The sequence below is a fragment of the Salmo salar genome, chromosome ssa24 (assembly GCF_905237065.1).
Source record: "Salmo salar chromosome ssa24, Ssal_v3.1, whole genome shotgun sequence".
In the NCBI taxonomy this organism is placed as follows: domain Eukaryota; kingdom Metazoa; phylum Chordata; class Actinopteri; order Salmoniformes; family Salmonidae; genus Salmo; species Salmo salar.
This window is the reverse complement of record NC_059465.1, coordinates 10,998,761-11,018,211: the sequence shown is the minus strand read 5'-3', so window position 1 is coordinate 11,018,211 and position 19,451 is coordinate 10,998,761. Positions and strand designations below refer to the sequence as shown.

General features: G+C 41.2%; 1 protein-coding gene across 1 annotated transcript; it reads left to right on the top strand.

The window, feature by feature from the left end:
* The first annotated feature begins 2,159 nt into the window (after window positions 1-2,159).
* On the top strand, window positions 2,160-11,537 carry LOC106584930 (neuropeptide FF receptor 1). Its single transcript, XM_045706611.1, has 3 exons — window positions 2,160-2,584; window positions 10,165-10,264; window positions 10,517-11,537. Exons 1-3 carry the CDS (start codon window positions 2,209-2,211, stop codon window positions 11,535-11,537), a joined length of 1,497 nt encoding a protein of 498 aa, XP_045562567.1. The 5' UTR covers window positions 2,160-2,208.
* The last annotated feature ends 7,914 nt before the right edge of the window (window positions 11,538-19,451 follow it).

The following is a 19,451-nucleotide window of genomic DNA, read 5'->3' as shown; positions in this document are numbered from 1 at the left end:
TGATCGAACAAACTAAAACATTGGCCCAAATTCTTGTTCATTTAAAGTCCACTCAACTCAGAATAAGCAATTGGTTAGCATGGCTTTTTTTTATATAGTAGACGTTTGTCGATGATTTGGGTATCATGTGCACATAATTGAATTACAGTAACTGGTTCAAATATAGAACTGTGTAGAACCTGATTTAGTGTTTGATTCAGGAGGTGATCGTTGCTGGACATTTTTTGAGGTCAACGACTGGGCTAACTGGCATGTAATTTTAGCTCTCATCAATGGGAGCTGCTTGTGAGTTAACTTTATCTATTACTAAGAATTGTGCTTCATGTCATTGTGATTCATCTTAGTGTGTCTGAGGTAAGCGTACATTACTACAATGACAAATTGATGATACAGTGGGGGAAAAAAGTATTTGATCCCCTGCTGATTTTGTACGTTTGCCCACTTACAAAGAAATGATCAGTCTATAATTTTAATAGTAGGTTTATTTGAACAGTGAGAGACAGAATAACAAAAGAAATCCAGAAAAACACATGTCAAAAATGTTATAAAATGATTTGACGTTTCTTGTAGTTGGCCACCAGGTTTGCACACATCTCAGGAGGGATTTTGTCCCACTCCTCTTTGCAGATCTTCTCAAAGTCATTAAGGTTTCTAGACTGACGTTTGGCAACTCGAACCTTCAGCTCCCTCCACAGATTTTCTATGGGATTAAGGTCTGGAGACTGGTTAGGCCACTCCAGGACCTTAATGTGCTTCTTCTTGAGCCACTCATTTGTTGCCTTGGCTGTGTGTTTTGGGTCATTGTCATGCTGGAATACCCATCCACGACCCATTTTCAATGCCCTGGCTGAGGGAAGGAGGTTCTCACCCAAGATTTGACGGAACATGGCCCCGTCAATCATCCCTTTGATGCGGTGAAGTTGTCCTGTCCCCTTAGCAGAAAAACACCCCCAAAGCATAATGTTTCCACCTCCATGTTTGACGGTGGAGATGGTGTTCTTGGGGTCATAGGCAGCATTCCTCCTCCTCCAAACACGGCAAGTTGAGTTGATGGCAAAGAGCTCCATTTTGGTCTCATCTGACCACAACACTTTCACCAGTTGTCCTCTGAGTCATTCAGATGTTCATTGGCAAACTTCAGATGTGCATGTATATGTATTCTTGAGCAGGGGGACCTTGCGGGTGCTGCAGGATTTCAGTCCTTCATGGCGTAGTGTGTTACCAATTGTTTTCTTGGTGACTATGGTCCCAGCTGCCTTGAGATCATTGACAAGATCCTCCCGTGTAGTTCAGGGCTGATTCCTCACCATTCTCATGATCATTGCAACTCCACGAGGTAACATCTTGCATGGAACCCCAGGCCGAGGGATATTGACAGTTCTTTTGTGTTTCTTCCATTTGCGAATAATCACACCAAATGTTGTCACCTTCTCACCAAGCTGCTTGGCGATGGTCTTGTAGCCCATTCCAGCCTTGTGTAGGTTTACGATCTTGTCCCTGACATCCTTGGAGAGCTCTTTGGTCTTGGCCATGGTGGAGAGTTTGGAATCTGATTGATTGATTGATTGCTTCTGTGGACATGTGTCTTTTTTACAGGTAACAAGCTGCGGTTAGGAGCACTCCCTTTAAGAGTGTGCTCCTAATCTCAGCTCGTTACCTGTATAAAAGACACCTGGGAGCCAGAAATCTTTCTGATTGAGAGGGGGTCAAATACTTATTTCCCTCAGAAAAATGCAAATCAATTTATAACATTTTTTACATGCGTTTTTCTGGATATTTATGTTGTTATTCTGTCTCTCACTGTTAAAATAAACCTACTATTAAAATTATAGACTGATCCTTTCTTTGTCAGTGGGCAAACGTACAAAATCAGCAGGGGATCAAATACTTTTTTCCCCCACTGTATGAGATCCTTGTTATTTATTCTGAAAGCAATGTCCTCAAGTCAGATCGAATGTCTATTACAGTGTCTTTGTCCCAATATCCAAACTTGTGCACTACCAAGTATGAAGTGTATTGGCCACTAAGTAGGCTATGAAAAATTCAAATGACTGAATAATTAGAACGTCTGGAGATACTCTGTATGGATACACAATGAATCTGCTAGAATTTCATAAGGAAATTATTTGCTTCTGTTTGTCTGTGTCCCAAGGTGCAGAGTGGTGTGTGTGAGTGGCTGCGTGCCCCACCCTGAAAAAGAGAGGAGTGATGGAGGTGTGGAGCAGCGAAGAAGAAAAGGGTCTGACTGAACTGGAGGGCTTGAAAGGCACCATGATAGCCATGAACTCCTCCAGCCACCACCTCTACTATGATGCTGCTAACCACACCAACTACACCACCACCAACAACATCACCTATTTCCCTTACTATCAGCACTCCCTCCCTGTGGCTGCTAGCTTCATCCTGGCCTACCTGTTCATCTTCCTGCTGTGCATGGTGGGTAATGTGCTGGTGTGTCTGATCGTGCTGGGGAACCGCCGCATGAGAACCGTCACCAACCTTTTCATCCTCAACCTGGCGGTCAGCGACCTGTTGGTGGGCATTTTCTGCATCCCCACAACGCTGGTGGATAACCTCATCACAGGTAGGTAATGGTTTAACTGACCTGGTGAATGCAACTCTGTATGGGGTGGCGAATGCAACTTTGTCTGAGCCGGCGAACCAAAACTGGTCTACTACATCACATATGTACAGATACTGTGCATCCGGAAATATTTAGACCCCTTCACTTTTTCCACATTTTGTTACGTTAGTGTTGTTCTAAAATTGATTAAAAACAAAATGTTCCTCATCAATCTACACAAAATACCCCATAATGGCAAAGCAAAAACAGGTTTAGACATTTTTGCAAATGTATAAAATAAAAAAAGATATCTTACTTACATAAGTATTCAGACCCTTTGCTATGAGACTCGAAATTGAGCTCAGGTGCATCCTGTTTCCATTGATCATCCTTGAGATGTTTCTTCAACTTGATTGGAGTTCACCTGTGGTAAATTCATTTGATTAGAGATGATTTGGAAAGGCACACTCTTGTCTATATAAAGTCCAACAGTTGACAGTGCATGTAAAAACAAAAACCAAGACATGAGGTCGAAAGAATTGTCCATAGAGCTCCCAGACAGGATAGTGTCGAGGCACAGATCTGGGGAAGAGCAACAAAAATGTTTGCAGCATTGAAGATCCCCCAAGAACACAGTGCCCTCCATCATTCTTAAATGGAAGAAGTTTGGAACCACCAAGACTCTTCCTAAAGCTGGATGCCCGGCCGAACTGAGCAATCGGGGGAGAAGGACCTTGGTCAGAGAGGTGACCAAGAACCCAATGGTCACTCTGACATAGCTCCAGAGTTCCTCTGTGGAGATGGGAGAACCTTCCAGAAGGACAACCATTCCTGCTGCACTCCACCAATCAGGCCTTTATCGTAGTGGCCAGGCGGAAGCCGCTACAGTGAAGCATGGTGTTGGCAGCATCATGCTGTGGGGATGTTTTTCAGCATCAGGGACTGGGAGACTAGTCAGCATTGAGGGAAAGATGAACAGAGCAAAGTACAGAGAGATCCTTGATGAAAACCTGCTCCAGAGCGCTCAGGACCACAGACTGGGAGAAAGGTTTACCTTCCAACAGGACAATGACCCTAAGCACACAGCCAAGACAACGCAGGAGTGGCTTCGGGACAAGTCTCTGTGTAACGGCTGTCTGAGGAAGAAGTGGACCAAAATGCGGCGGAGTTAGGGTTCGTCATATTTAATTCAACGAACACTATGCAATTCACAAAAACAACAAAACTGACAGCCAACACAGTCCTGTCAGGTGCAACCACAATGACAAGAACAATTACCCACGAAACACAAAGGAAACGTAGGCAACTTATGTGTGACTCCCAATCAACCACAACCCTCTACAGCTGTGCCTGATTGGAAGTCACACGGCCAAAATCAATGAAACAATAAAACACACACTCCCTTCGGCCACATCCTGACCCAACTACACCCTCTACTGGTCAGGACGTGACACTCTGAATGTCCTTGAGTGGCCCAGCCAGAACCCGGACTTGAACCCGATCGAACATCTCTGGAGAGACCTGAAAATAGCTGTGCATTAACACTCCCCATCCAACCTGACACAGCTTGAGAGGATCTGCAGAGAAGAATGGGAGAAACTCCCCAAATACAGGTGTGCCAAGCTTGTAGCGTCATACCCAAGAAGACTCGAGGCTGTAATTGCTGCCAAAGGTGCTTCAACAAGGTAGTGAGTAAAGTGTCTGAATACTTGTGTGAATGTGATATAATTTTTTTAATTTGTAATACATTTGCAAACATTTCTAAAAACCTGTTTTTGCTCTATCATTATGGGTATTGTGTGTAGATTGATGTGGGGGGGGGGAACAATTTAATCAATTTTAGAATAAGGCTGTAACGTATCAAAATGTGAAAAAAGTGAAGGGGTCTAAATACTTTCTGAATGCACCGTGTCATTTGTCTCTGTCTCGCTCTGCTGTGTGTGCATCTTGCTAACTATCATGCAAATGGCAGGGGCTGAAGCTTATTGGCTGGAACTCAAATTGTTAGGGGGCTGGCCAATGTGGGGGAAAATGGTGCAGCACAGCTTCCCAAACAATTGTTGATTTTAACTAGGGATTTTGTTGCTAATTGAAGTAAGACATTCTGCTCATAGATTATGCATGTATGAACTACACATTGACACATCCAGACCACAGCGGGAGGTAAAAAAAATACTTAATAGCAAAGTTCCGGAGCGTGTCTTTAGTAATTTGTGAATTTACTGAATGACTCATCAAAAACAAAGAACAGAAACATTGTTATAATGAATATAAACAGTGTTGCTGCAGGCAACATTAAATGATCAGAGGAGACATAACAGAGTGAGAAATATTGTCAGAGATCCTTCCTGCTGAATGCTTTTCATGAGTTTGTATTTTTACCACTTACCACTGGCCATTTTCTTCTTATCTTCCAAAAGCAGGACCAAAAAAAATAGGAAACTTGGCTACTTCAGAACTCAATTTACATAAGTATTAATATTTTATCACTGGGTTTGGATATTGGCGGGACCCATGTATGCCCATAAGCATTGAACATTTTAACCTTGGTCCACCCCACTATCTTTTCGTCACCCCCAAGACCCAATGTAAAGGCCAAACCCTGCCAGTGGACATACATTACAAGTCAAAACACACACTTACTCATTCCAGGGTTTTTCTTAATTTTTTTACTATTTTCTACATTGTAGAATAATAGTGAACACATCAAAAGTATGAAATAACACATATGGAATCGTGTAGTAACCAACAAAGTGTTAAACAAATCAAAATATATTTTATATTTGAGATTCTTCATAGTAACCACCCTTTGCCTTGATGACAGCTTTGCACACTCTTGGCATTCTCTCAACCAGATTCATGAGATGGTCACCTGGAATGCTTTTCAATAAACAGGTGTGCCTTGTTAAAAGTAAATTTGTGGAATTTCTTTTCTTCATAATGCGTTTGAGCCAATCAGTTGTGTTGTGACAAGGTAGGAGTGGTATACAGAAGATATCCCTATTTGGTAAAAGATCAAGTCCATATTATAAAAGAACAGCTCAAATAAGCAAAGAGAAATGACAGTCCATTACTTTAAGACATGAAGGTCAGTCAATCAAGGACTTTTTAAAGTTTCTTCAGGTGCAGTCGCAAAAACTATCAAGCGCTATGATGAAACTGGCTCTCATGAGGACCACCACAGGAATGGAAGACCTCTGCTGCAGAGGATAAGTTCATTAGAGTTATCAGCCTGTCATTTCTCTTTGGTTATTTGAGCTGTCCTTGCCATAATATGGACTCGGTCTTTTAACAAAATGTTTGACTGGTACTGTACATTAACTGACAGAAACAGCAAATCCTCCATGTAATTAATCTCATAGGCCTAATAGTACTGTAGAGCTCTTTTTACTTGCACACAATATAGCTGGGTCGCCCTGTCCTTTCCATAGGGGTTCACCACCCTGTAGCGCCCCAACTTAACACATCCCAGTCACTCACATCCCACTGAGCAGCCCAGCAGCTAGGGATTGACTAAATGGGTATCTCCCCTGACGTGGGCATGTTTTCAATGCAGACTCCTTTAGTCATACTGTATTCCATATAAGGCATCCAGACCTTATGAAAGTTGCCCAGTATACCCTTTAATCTTGTAATAAATCAAATCTAGTGATACATAACTAGACATTGTGGGAGGATAACCAACCTTCCAATGAATGGCAATCCATGTCTTAGCTGCTATAAATGCTTGGTTACACAGTTTCTTCAGATAAGTCTCCAGTAGCAGCATTTCCAAGCAAACAAAAACAGGAAGAAGGGAGAATCTGTAGACATGCTGTGATAAAAGAACATACAGAATTCAGCCAGCCTTCACAAGATCATAACATATGCAAATATGTCCCCTTCAGTGTTTTATACCTCCAGCAGAGGAATAACATTTCTGAGTGCATGATATTCAGTTTCACTGGCATATAGTATGTTCTATGGATGATCTTAAACTGCTGCAATTTATGTCTGAGATTATATGAACATGACTGGGCATTCAAACATATCTCTATCCATTCATCGTCATCAATATCTTCTACCAGGTCTTCTTCACATTTTTGTTTTGCATGTTTTGTCTCATTGGGAAAGCCTATCATCCCTTGATACAGTTTGGAAATTAACTTTGGAGGTTTGTCAGACTGCCTTAAAATAGCACAGAGAGAATAAAGTGTTGTATCTGGACAAATTCACCTAAGCGCCGTCACAGACTGGTCTTCCCTGGTTGCCTGACCCTGCTGAGAGCCCTGTCACCCTCTGATCCTCCTAAAATGAGGCGTGTCAAAGAATTACCTTGGTGTACATTGTTACATTAATTATATTATTGGATAATATAATGGTTCAATAATTGAAATGACCATTATTCCCAGAACCAAGACTATAGCTTTAAGATTAAGCTGCTGTCCTATAGCTACTTTAGGTCTACCTATCAATTCAAGATGGAACCCCTGTCACCATCTGATCCTGCTAAGACATGGTGAGCAGTGTTGAGTACTGATTGTGCACTAGAGGGCTGCATTCCCCCGGGAGGCCTGTGGTACCTGCGGGTGTTAGGCCAAGGGTCCCGACAGAGATCATTGCGGATACACAGACGACTTTGGGATGACTTTTTTTTGTCCCACAGATTATTTGGAAACTGTCCTCTTTCTGCGTTGTATGCGTTAGCCTACCTATTGTATTAATAACACATATTTTTCGCATTATTCACACACTCAGAATATGCTGTTTCAACTTCAGTAGCCTGAGATATTATCACAGATCAGATTTGCCCTAACAAAAAATGCCCCTTAGATATATTAATTTAGAATCCTCTAAATCTAATTATTGGTGAAGTCACGTCATTGAAATTTTTTTTTTGTTGATATACTGTAGGCGACAAGAGTCTCACTAGTGTTGAGTAATGTGCTGTTAAAAGTGATGTAGGTCTTATCTATTTAAAAAGCATATTGAAGTTAGAAGCAATAGGATATGAAGCAATAGCCTACCCGCTGTGGTCCACTATTTCAGCACCGTTTCGCGCTGCTCTGAGACAAGCATGGGGACTGGTCTTGATAAATCACTGCGCACATAGGTTAGGCTACTATGGCGAGCGAGTGTTACGCCTTTTCATTTTCAATAAGAATTGATTACCCATTTATGCCTCTGCCTGCAAATCATCCTCCTAAAAGGCAGGCTATAGGCCTATGCAAAACGTAGCAAGTGTCGCTGTCATCATTCTTGCTGCTTCAAGTTCAGTAGCCATAACTGCGAGTTCAGGTGCGGGTGTGGTCTCAATTAAATAGAGTAGGCTATAGCCTATGCATGGGCGTAGAAGCACAGGGAAGTTACCTGTCCAAGGAAATTTACTTCCTAAATACTTTACTACATTGCCTAGAAATATGCCTAAATATTGATCAACCATATTTCTCAGTCTGAAAATCTTTGAACTCCTAAAAGCTAGGCTATAAAAATAGCTCAATAGAAAGTGCAAGTCTCTCCTACTCTGCTCTCTTCAAACTACATCTAGCATATTGGCTGATATAGCCCAGTAATACAGGTAGCCTAATATAAGGGCCATGTGAGAATCTCTGTTAATTTAAACAATTTATAAAGTTATTTTTGCGCATTTGATATTGCCTATAGGGCGCAAAATTGCTGGGACCATGGCTGGCAAGTGAGCTGTGTCACATACGCCTAAAATAACATTGCGGGACTGCAGTTGGGTTTGGGACCAGGGAGTCCAGCAGGTGCGGGCGGAGTGCGATATGAAAAGCTGTGGATGCGGTGCAGACCTCTACTTTGCACCATGACCGTAATGCCTGTAATGCTAGTGCTGTTTATTACTGTCTCAGTGTGAAAAGTAGGGAATTAGCTAGGGAAACTGACAGATCAATAATGTTACATCGACGTACAGACTAATAAAAGCTCACATTGCACTGAAAAAAACTTCTGAATATCAATCTTCAATTGTTTGGCTGATGGTTTCATCATTTGATTCAGGTCTAGTGTGATTGAGGCAAAAATAATAGCTAAAGTTAGCCAACTTTTGGCAAGCTCTCTCTCTCTAATGGTACATCAACTGGCAAAAGCTAGCCAAGTGAATTTACTTCTGTTGAAATGGGACAAAACAAAGGCTACAAAACATTTCCATACAAACAACTGCTGTTAGATAGTAGTAATAATAGCCACCTTATATCGCTATCTCACAGATAGCTAGAGGCTAGAGCTGACCTGGCTGTGGTAACTGCTAGCTAGCGTAGCTAATTCATTCACCTCAGTCGAGAGGGGATGAAACATTAGCTAACGTTACATGTCAGTTACAATACTAGCTCAGAACTGCGAATAAAAACTAGTTTAGTTTTTTTCTGTAAAGTTAAACAGCAGTTACCTGGCCAGCTATATCAGTCAACTAAAGAGTAGCCAGTTTCTGCTCTACTTGCGTTTACAACTCGGTGAAAGAGGTCCACACACACACACTGAACTATGCTCAACTCTTGCGTGCTGATCCAGCCAGCCTTCCAGAAGCTTTGCATGACCCCCGTCCCCAGTGAAAGTTGCACCCCTGTAAAAATATATGAAAAATGTATCCAAAGTTAGAAACCTAGCATGACATTACGGTCAACAACCTTCATCAGACAGAGTAGTACCACTACTGCAGTTGTTTGAGCACCAAATCCTCTTTTTCCTTTGAGACAATGTAGAGTCATAATGAGATTTAATTCACATTAATGATGGGTAAGAGTAGCACCTCGTGGACAAAGATCAGATCCTGATTCTCTACATTCTCTGTTGAGAAACCATCCCTATAAGAATGGTTGTACATATCCTCTTGTACATATCCTCTTGTCCTCATTATTCATAATGTTAACCTTTTGCATGCCCATTCATTTGAGGAAATTAAATTACTATTGAACTAAAGTGTTTTGTAGAAAGCAATCTAATGAACAGAAAATCATTGCTTCTTGTTAATATACATTTTCTGCAATTTCTCTAGGCAACAGGATATAAATTGTGCCAATACCCTGCTGAGCTTGGTGTGATGAAGAGCTTTGTTCAAACATAATTTAGAAATCTTAGACACTGTTTTGAGTTTTATTTAATGCATATTTCATCATGTTCATTTCAGACTGTCATTATGCACTTTCTACTGATGGAAAATGGGGGAATGTAAATTGCTAATTTATAGACTAGTTGTATAACTGTTATACATATAGAGAATGGCTCATCTATAGTTATATAATTTCATGATAGCAAATTACAGCCAAATAGCAAATTATACTTATGATTCCCCATTCTACAGACACAATCGAATTGGTTTTCATTACCATCTTATGCCTTATTCATCAAGTCCTTCAAAACAAACAGAATAGATGTTTAACCAGTGTTTATCTCCATCTGTAGGTTGAGTGATTGTGTCTGTGTAAATGTAAATATTGTGCCATCAACTTGTTAGTGCATATGACAACTGTGTACAAGGCCTAGGAAATTGCAGCTGGGAAAGTCTATATATTTTCATTTGTCCTTATTTTACCAAGTAAATTGAACTATATGGCTGCTGTCTCTTTGTAGTTGTTGGTAATTGTCATGGATTTTGTCAACAGGCTGGCCGTTTACCAACACTGTGTGTAAACTGAGTGGTCTGGTGCAGGGGATGTCTGTGGCTGCCTCAGTCTTCACCCTGGTGGCCATCGCAGTGGACAGGTTGGTATGATGTAGCTCTACAGTGAGGCCGGGGAGGGAATTTGGTTGGAGGCAATGATTCTTGTTTACTGTGTAATTTCTCACCTGTGATTGAGGGTGCCCTACAGTGTAGAAATAGCCATTTAACCAGTTTTGAAAGTAAAAAACAGAACATTGGGTGCCCAATATATTTGACCACATTTGTATAGTGCCTTGGCACAAAAAAACAGCAAGCATTCTTCCTTTTCCTCTCTCCATTTCCACTCTCCACAGGTTCCGCTGCATTGTGTACCCTTTTCAGCCCAAACTCACCCTCCTAGTTGCCAAGGCGACCATAGCGATGATCTGGGTTCTGGCTGTGGTAATCATGTGTCCCTCAGCAGCTGCCCTGACCGTGGAGGAGGTGGCTGATCACTACATGGTTTACAGCCAGAACTACAACATGACCTACCCCCTGTACTCATGCTATGAGAACTTTGCTGACCCGAAGATGAGGAAGGTATACACCACGGTTCTGTTCGCCCACATCTACTTGGTGCCCCTGTCTCTCATCATCGTCATGTACGGGCGCATCGGGGTGAAGCTCTACACCTCTGTGGTGTCAAGCAGAGAACCTCAGGATGCAGCACCTCCTCCCCCCCCAGCCAGGCACGAGGGGGGAAGGCCACAGATCTCCCAGAAGAAGATCAAGGTGATCAAGATGCTGATCGTGGTGGCCCTGCTGTTCATGTTGTCCTGGCTGCCGCTGTGGACTCTGATGCTGCTGACGGACTATGGCGGGCTGGGAGAGGAACAGCTGGAGCTCCTCACTGGATACATCTTTCCCTTCGCCCACTGGCTAGCCTTTTCCAACTCCTCTGTCAACCCCATCATCTACGGATACTTCAATGAGAACTTCAAGAGGGGCTTCCAGGCTGTCTGCCAGACCAACTCTTGCTGCCCCACAGGGAATAGGGATGAGGTAACGGGAAGGGGAACTAGGGAAGGTAGAGCAAGAGGTGGGGGTAATGGTGGATTGGATGGAGGCGGACTGAGGGATCCCACAAGCAACCCCAATCCTCTCTTGTTTGGGGCAAGAAACAAAGTATACACCGATGGTAATGTGGCAGACTCTGTGCTCCTTGAGCTGGAGTTGAAGAAGAATTCTAAGGTGGGAAGCAACACGGTCCATGTTGAGGGCAGGGGGACTGGGGCGAGTGGAGGAATGGGGATTGGCTATGTGATGAACAAAAAGGGGATTCATGTTGAGGAGCCCACCAGCCCAATGGGAGTGTGTCAGGCCTGGGATCATTAGTGGGGATTGAAACCATGGAGGTGCTTTCAGCATCCCGTATGAATAGAAAAGATAGGCACAGTCTTATTTATTGTCTTTCAGATGGTCTGGTATGTGGACTCATGTCAACATTAAATTAGACCACATGACAAACTTTGATCTTGGAGTCATTCTAAGACTCCAACCACTAAAAAAAACCTGGGCCCGTATCCACAAAGTGTCTGAATAGAAAATTGGTCATAATAAGTGCTGAGAATAGAGACATCCCAATGGGCGCAAAATGGTTGAATCAACGTTGTTTCAAAGTAATTTGTCAACACGTTGTGCTGTTGAATCAACGTAGAAAATGCGTAGGATTTTTTTTTTTCAAAGTCATCAACCAGCACTGTTTATCAAATTTCAAACCAGCGTTGTAAACATTGAAATTAGATTAAAACAAACTTAAATACATAACCTGACTAACAGGTTGTTAAATTTATGTCAATCTAATTCCAACATTATCATCAGAACTATGTCTACTTTAAACTGGGTTAAATTCTACATAGAAATGTTAATCTTTTTCATCGTATATTCAATATACATTGTTTTGGGTGGTTGGAATTATGTTGAAATTCATCTTTGATTAGACATACAGTGCCTTCAGAAAGTACTCATACCCCCAGACTTATTCCACATTTAGTTGTGTTACAGCCTGGATTCAAAATGGATTAAACATATATTTTTCTCACCCATCTACACACAGTACACCATCATTACAAATATTTTTTTGCACATTTATTGAAAATGAAATACAGAAATCTAATTTACATAAGTATTCACAACCATGACTTGTAGAAAAGAGGCAGAAAAGAAAAATTGCCAGAGCTGAAGGCATCTATATCGGTCCGCTAATACAGAATTAGTAAAGGCCCAGTGCACTACTTTTATGAAAGAAAATGTAAACTAAACATCTGAGTGTTTACCAGCAACTTGAGTCTGATAATTGTGTACAAAATAGTTATCTGATAATACTTGTGGAATATAAAAATACTTTCTTGATATGTTTTCTAGTTTTTTGAAATACTTTGCAAATGCAACTTATTTCTATGTAAAAACTGACATGGTCTATTCATTCCTATTCCATTTTAGCATACACTCTTATCCAGGGCTACTTACAGTAGTGAGTGCATACAATTTTCATTACTGGTCCCTGGTGGGAATTGAACCCACAACTGTAACATTGCAAGCACCATGCTCTACCAACTGAGCCGCATAATCTCATCACAAACCACTTCGTGTCTCAATGTACTCAGTTACTGTATTGTGCATAGTTTTTCTTCTTGGCGATGGAACATCTACAGGTACAAACCTAGATGAAGAGCCTATGTTCAATACCAACAAAATCTCACACTATATTCATGCAAATATGTACAAAAAGTATTTTAGCAGATTGTGCGTTTTCGTGAGGCTTAAGTTGTGTGAAAATACAGACATTTTTGTGTGACTTCGTTCATAGGAAAATACATTTATTTCGGGGGCAAACTGAAGAACAATCTTTGAAAGTTATTGGAGCAATGCATTTTGACAAATGCTGTTCTACACTGCCTTTTGTGTCCCACATTTATTCATATAAAAAAAACTGTTAGCAACCCAATATTGTTAATCAACCAGGTTGTCACCGAAATACTTTTGGAATCTTTTTGATTAATGCCTATGCTGTTTTCTGTTTGTTTTTGCTTAATACTTTGGGATACTGGTGCTATGTTTGCAACTATAATGAGTCTGGACTATGATCAAGCCATAAATGCAGTTAAACAGGTTCATATAAAATAATGAATTATGTTGGCTTACACTTATGGCACTTCCAAGGCCATTTCATTATGATTATTACGGTACATAGGCTATTGTAACAAGGTATATGCCAGCATTGTAGGCCTACTGGCTTTGCCCAGAGGCTTACTAGGTTTCCATGGCAATGGCTGTTAGGGAAAAAAAGTAAGCTCTAGGTATGACATTTCCATTTTAGTAAGTTAGCAGACACTCTTATCCAGAGCAACTTACAGTAGTGAATGCATACATTTCATACATTTTTTTTTCTTCTCCGTACTGGTCCCCCGTGGGAATCGAACCCACAACCTTGGCGTTGCAAACACCATGCTCTACCAAATGAGCCACACGGGACCACTGGTGTGCCGTGGTTAAAGTCCCTTTTGCAGCTTTCACTCTTCCACTACATCGGTGGCAATGTCGGGATCACATCCAGCTCGTGTCTAATTATGTGATCTAGTGGTGGAAAGCGTTCTGTTTTTCAACATTTGTGTTGGGTGTAATTACATTGATATATCTAGTGAACAATGGATAAGCAACAATTTTATATTCCACAAGCGGACCGTGATCAAGCCTTACATCAAAGTTGCCTGAAGCTGAATGGAAAGTGCTATGCCCTGACTAGTTATTCAGAAGGAAATCCTCTGTGACTGTCTAATTTACATAAGTTAACTTACCAGTGTGGACCCAAAACAAAAACACATTCTACACATTTACTAACTACCTGTTTAAAGTGTTATTACAACCATGGTGGTGTTTTGTTACTGAAGCGTGAATATCTAATAACCTAACAATGATCCACATCATATGGGTAAACAAATAATGGAAGTGTGTTATGCAACAAAAAACAACTATCCTTTTTTAGGATGCAAACCAGTAATATGAATCACTGTTGTTCCATCCTGGTCTGATCTAATGAGATGGAAGTAGGATTTTCTACGGCCTAGAATCGAGTCCTTTCCCAGTCGTGAAGGACGAAGTAGGCCTCTCTTGGTTCTCATTGATGAAGACTGAACTCAAGTTAGGGGTTATATGTCAGACTCTCCTATACCACTTTGCCCAACATGTTAAACCCCAGAGATAGTAAATAAACAATTTTTAAGGTGATATACAGTACTAGTCAAAAGTTGACACACCTACTCACTCCAGGGTTTTTCTTTATTTTTCATTTTCTATATTGTAGAATAATAGTGAAGACATCAAAACTATGAAATAACCAACCAAGTGTTATTAAAATATTTGGATTTGTTTATTTGAGATTCTTCAAAGTAGCCACCCTTTGCCTTGACAGCTTTGCACACTCTTGGCATTCTCTCAGCTAGCTTCACCTGGAATGCTTTTCCAACAGTCTTGAAGGAGTTCCCACATATTCTGAGCACTTGTTGGCTGCTTTTCCTTTACTCTGCGGACCAACTCATCCCAAACCATCTCAAGTGGGTTGTGGTCGGGTGATTGTGGAGGCCAGGTCGTCTGATGCAGGACTCCATCACTCTCCTTGGTCAAATAGCCTGGAGGTACTGTATGTTGGGTCATTGTCCTGTTGAAAAACAAATGATAATCCCACTAAGCGCAAACCAGATGGGATGCCATATCGCTGCAGAATGCTGTGGTAGCCATGCTGGTTAAGGGTACCTTGAATTCTAAATAAATCACGCAGTGTCACCAGCAAAGCACCCCCACACCACCTCCTCCATGCTTCACAGTGGGAATCACACATGCAGATCTCATCCGTTCACATACTCTGCGTCTCACAAAGACACGGCGGTTGGAACCAAAAATCTCCAGTTTGCACTCATCAGACCAAAGGACAGATTTCCACCGGTCTAATGTCCATTGTTCGTGTTTCTTGGCCCAAGCAAGTCTCTTCTTATTAGTGTCCTTTAGTAGTGGTTTCCTTGCAGCAATTTGACCACAAAGGCCTGATTCAGGCATTCTCCTCTGAACAGTTGATGTTGAGAAGTGTCTGTTACTTGAACTCCGTGAAGCATTTATTTGGGCTGCCATTTCTGAGGCTGGTAACTCTAATGAACTTATTCTCTGCAGCAGAGGTCTTCCTTTCCTGTGGCGGTCCTCATGAGAGCCAGTTTCATAATAGCGCTTGATTGTTTTTGCGACTGCACTTGAAGAAACTTTCAAAGTTCTTGAAATGTTCCGGATTGACTGACCTTCATGTCTTAAAGTAATGGACTGTCGTTTCTCTTTGATTATTAGAGCTGTTCTTGCCATAATATGGACTTGGTCTTCAACTAGCTGTCATCAAGGCAAAGGGTGGCCACTTTGAAGAATCTCAAATATAAAATATATTTTGATTTGTTTAACAATTTTTGGGGGTTTCTACATGTGTTGCAACGCCCTCAGCTTCCCTACTTCCCGCTGCTATGAGCATCCACATTAATGTACTCGTTTTTTTATTTTATCTTTATTTAACTAGGCAAGTCAGTTAAAAACAAATTCTTATTTTCAATGACGGCCTAGGAACAGTGGGTTAACTGCCTTGTTCAGGGGCAGAACGACAGATTTGTACCTTGTCAGCTCGGGGATTCAAACTTGCAACCTTTCAGTTACTAGCCCAACGCTCTAACCACTAGGCTACCCTGCCACCCCAGTATTTAGAAACATATTCTATTCTTAATTATAATAAAAGTAACTCCAAAATGGCAATACATTATTTACCCTTCATTGCTAATGGGTACAGAATAGTCTGAAACAACCAAAAAGAATTGCAAATGCATCCAAGAAGTTTGTAGTCACAAGCTTGATGTAGTCATTGTGTGCTAGAAATAATGCGACCAAATACTAAAGTTTTGACTACTTTATTCATAAGAATCTTTAGGGGTGTACATTTTTACCCCTACCTTAGAGAAAAAAAAGTATTACCTCTTTCTCTGAGCAATTGTATTACTATAAAATAATATACCCATTTTTTTCAGCATACAATATAGCTCAGTATTTGAATGATTTATTTTGTACAGTCATTATTGCACGTTATCTTTTTTTGTCACACCGGCTAGGTGCAGTTTTACAGGGTCACTCATAGTAGTACGGCACCCCTGGAGCAAATTAGGGTTAACTGCCTTGCTCAAGGGCACATCAACATGTTTTTCACCTTATTGGCTCTGGTATTTGAACCAACAACCTTTCGGTTACTGGCACAACGTTCTAAACGCAACATTTGGTTTGTTTACAAATAAATGCTTGACATGTTAGATTTTTGGTTGAGATAGAAACGTGAATCTAAGTTAAAGAATAGCACTAAATCAAATCAAAAACTTTAAATGCACTTCAAATAAAGTTTGATTTAGTCCTATTTTAAAAACTTAGATTGATGTCACCATCTTCACCAAAAATGTAACATATCAAGCATTTATTTGTAGACAAACTAGATGCTGCATTTAGAGCGTTGGGCCAGTAACCGAAAGGTTGTTGGAAGAGCTACATTTTACATTTACGTCATTTAGCAGACGCTCTTATCCAGAGCGACTTACAAATTGGTGCATTCACCTTATGATATCCAGTGGAACAACCACTTTACAATAGTACATCTATATCTTTTTTTTTTGGGGGGGGGGGGGTTAGAAGGATTACTTTATCCTATCCCAGGTATTCCTTAAAGAGGTGGGGTTTCAGGTGTCTCCGGAAGGTGGTGATTGACTCCGCTGTCCTGGCGTCGTGAGGGAGCTTGTTCCACCATTGGGGTGCCAGAGCAGCGAACAGTTTTGACTGGGCTGAGCGGGAACTGTGCTTCCGCAGAGGTAGGGAGAGAGCTACTCCTCTGTTTAGCACTTACACTTGGCTTTAGGTTGTTGAACAGAGCCTCTGCCTTTGGTTTCCCATATTTGAGTTTGCGCCACTTTTGTTTTCGCTCCCTATACTAAATTGGTTTGGGTTGTTTCTTTTGGTTTGTCGGATCTCAGGCAAGTCCAGTGGGTGTCCATGGTGGGGATCTTTTAGGACTCAACTGGAGTTGCTTGCCCAGCACCCCCATGGATGCCATTCGGAACCTATGTTTGGGACCCAATGCGTTTTGTTTTTTTGGATTTCCGTGGCTCATTTGTTAATTCCCTTTATGATTTTTAAAGACTAAATCTAGCTAATATTTCATAGAATACAAGATAACAAACCGTAAGCTGATAAGATACAATTTAGCAAAAGAGAACTCATTTGCAACTGTTTAAAGATCAAAGTTGCTTGCAATAAGATCTGCTGAATCATGTTCAAGTGTTACAATGGTTGTATTGACTGTTGCAATGGCATGATACTGCATTGGTGCACTGAAATCCTCCATATGTGTTGTGTTAAGTATATACAGTGGGGTATAAAATGATTGACACCCTTGATAAAGATTAGCAATAATGAATATATTCATATTGAGCTATACTGTATAAAAAAATTGAAATTATACTAAAACAAAATCTCTTTCTCTGAGCAATTGTATTACAAGAAAATTGGTACTCCTAAGGATTTTTATACATAAAGTAGTAAAAAGTTTAGAATTTGGTCCCATATTCCTAGCACGCAATGACATCAAGCTTGTGACTCTACAAACTTGTTGGATGCATTTAAAGTTTGTTTTGGTTTCTCAGATCATTTAATAAACGTTGGACTCAAACTGAAAAAGGCTTGTCAGAACAAGCCTTTTCGTAGGTGTTGGGGCAAAGCCGAAAAACATGAAGTTGATTGATTCTCGTGGAGGGAGGAGCAGATTTATTGTACGACGCTCAAAACATTCTTATGACTATAAAATGTTCTCATAAGAAGTATATTTTTTAACACTGTTTGCTCAGGCAAATTTGCCGAACTGCTAAACCAAATCAGAACTCCCGTACATACCCCGCCTGATGAAGGCAGCCAATGGCCTGCTTCTATCTACGATGTAAACACAGCCTCTAGTGAAAATACGAACTGCATTCAGATATACAGTGCAGTCGGAAAGTGTTCAGACCCCTTGACTTTTTCCACATTTTGTTACAGCCTTCTTCTAAAATTGATTAATTTATTTTTCCCCCTCAATCTACACACAATACCACATAATGACAAAGCAAACAGGTTTTTACACTTAAGTTTTCAGACCCTGTACTCGGTACTTTGTTGAAGCACCTTTGGAAGTGATTACAGCCTCAAGTCTTCTTGGGTATGACACTACCAGCTTGGCGCACCTGTATTTGGGGAGTTTCTCCCATTCTTCTCTGCAGATTTTCTCAAGCTCTATCAGGTTCGATGGGGAGCGTCGCTGCACAGCTATTTTCAGGTCTCTCCAGAGATGTTCGATCGGGTTCAAGTCTCTGCTCTGGCTAGGCCGCTCAAGGAAATTGAGACTTGTCCCAAAGAAACTTCTGCGTTGTCTTGGCTGTGTGTTTTGGGTCATTGTCCTGTTGGAAGGTGGATCTTTGCCCCAGTTTGAGGTCCTAAGCGCTTTGGAGCAGATTTTCATCAAGGATCTCTCTGTACTTTGCTCCTTTAATCTTTCCCTCGATCCTGACTAGTCTCCCAGTCCCTGCCGCTGAAAAACATCTCTACAGCATGATGCTGCCACCACCGTGCTTCACCGTAGGGATGGTGCCAGGTTTCCTCCAGACCTGACACTTGACATTCAGTCCAAAGAGTTCAATCTTGGTTTCATCAGATCAGAGAATCTTGTTTCTCATGGTCAGAGTCCTTTAGGTGCCTTTTGGCAAACTCCAAGGGGGCTGTCATGTATGAGCCTTTTACTGAGTGTCTTCCGTCTGGCCACTCTACCATAAAGGCCTGATTGTTGAGTGCTGCAGAGATGGTTGTCCTTCTGGAAGGTTCTCCCATCTCCACAGAGAAACTCTGGAGCTCTGTCAGAGTGACCATCGGGTTCTTGGTCACCTCCCTGACCAAGGCCCTCCCTGACCAAGGCCCTTGTCATTATCAGGTATTGTGCATAGATTGAGGGAAAAAATGTAATCTGTTTTAGAATAAGGCTGTAGCATAACAAAATGTGGAAAAGTCAATGTCTGAATACTTGAATGCACTGTAACTAGCTCCCAAAGAATGAAATAAGATCAAATATATGTTTGAGTGCATTTGAAGTATGCAGCATGCAATACAATACATCGTATGAAAAAGGTAACTCCGTTGACCATTTATTAAGGCACTTTGAAGTCA

Excerpts from the sequence above, each read along its gene's own strand:
- LOC106584930 (XM_045706611.1), top strand. The coding sequence starts at position 2,209 with ATGGAGGTGTGGAGCAGCGAAGAAGAAAAGGGTCTGACTGAACTGGAG. Across the intron at positions 2,585-10,164 it reads GGTGGATAACCTCATCACAG|GCTGGCCGTTTACCAACACT; the intron begins GTAGGTAATGGT and ends TTTTGTCAACAG. Across the intron at positions 10,265-10,516 it reads GTGGCCATCGCAGTGGACAG|GTTCCGCTGCATTGTGTACC; the intron begins GTTGGTATGATG and ends CACTCTCCACAG.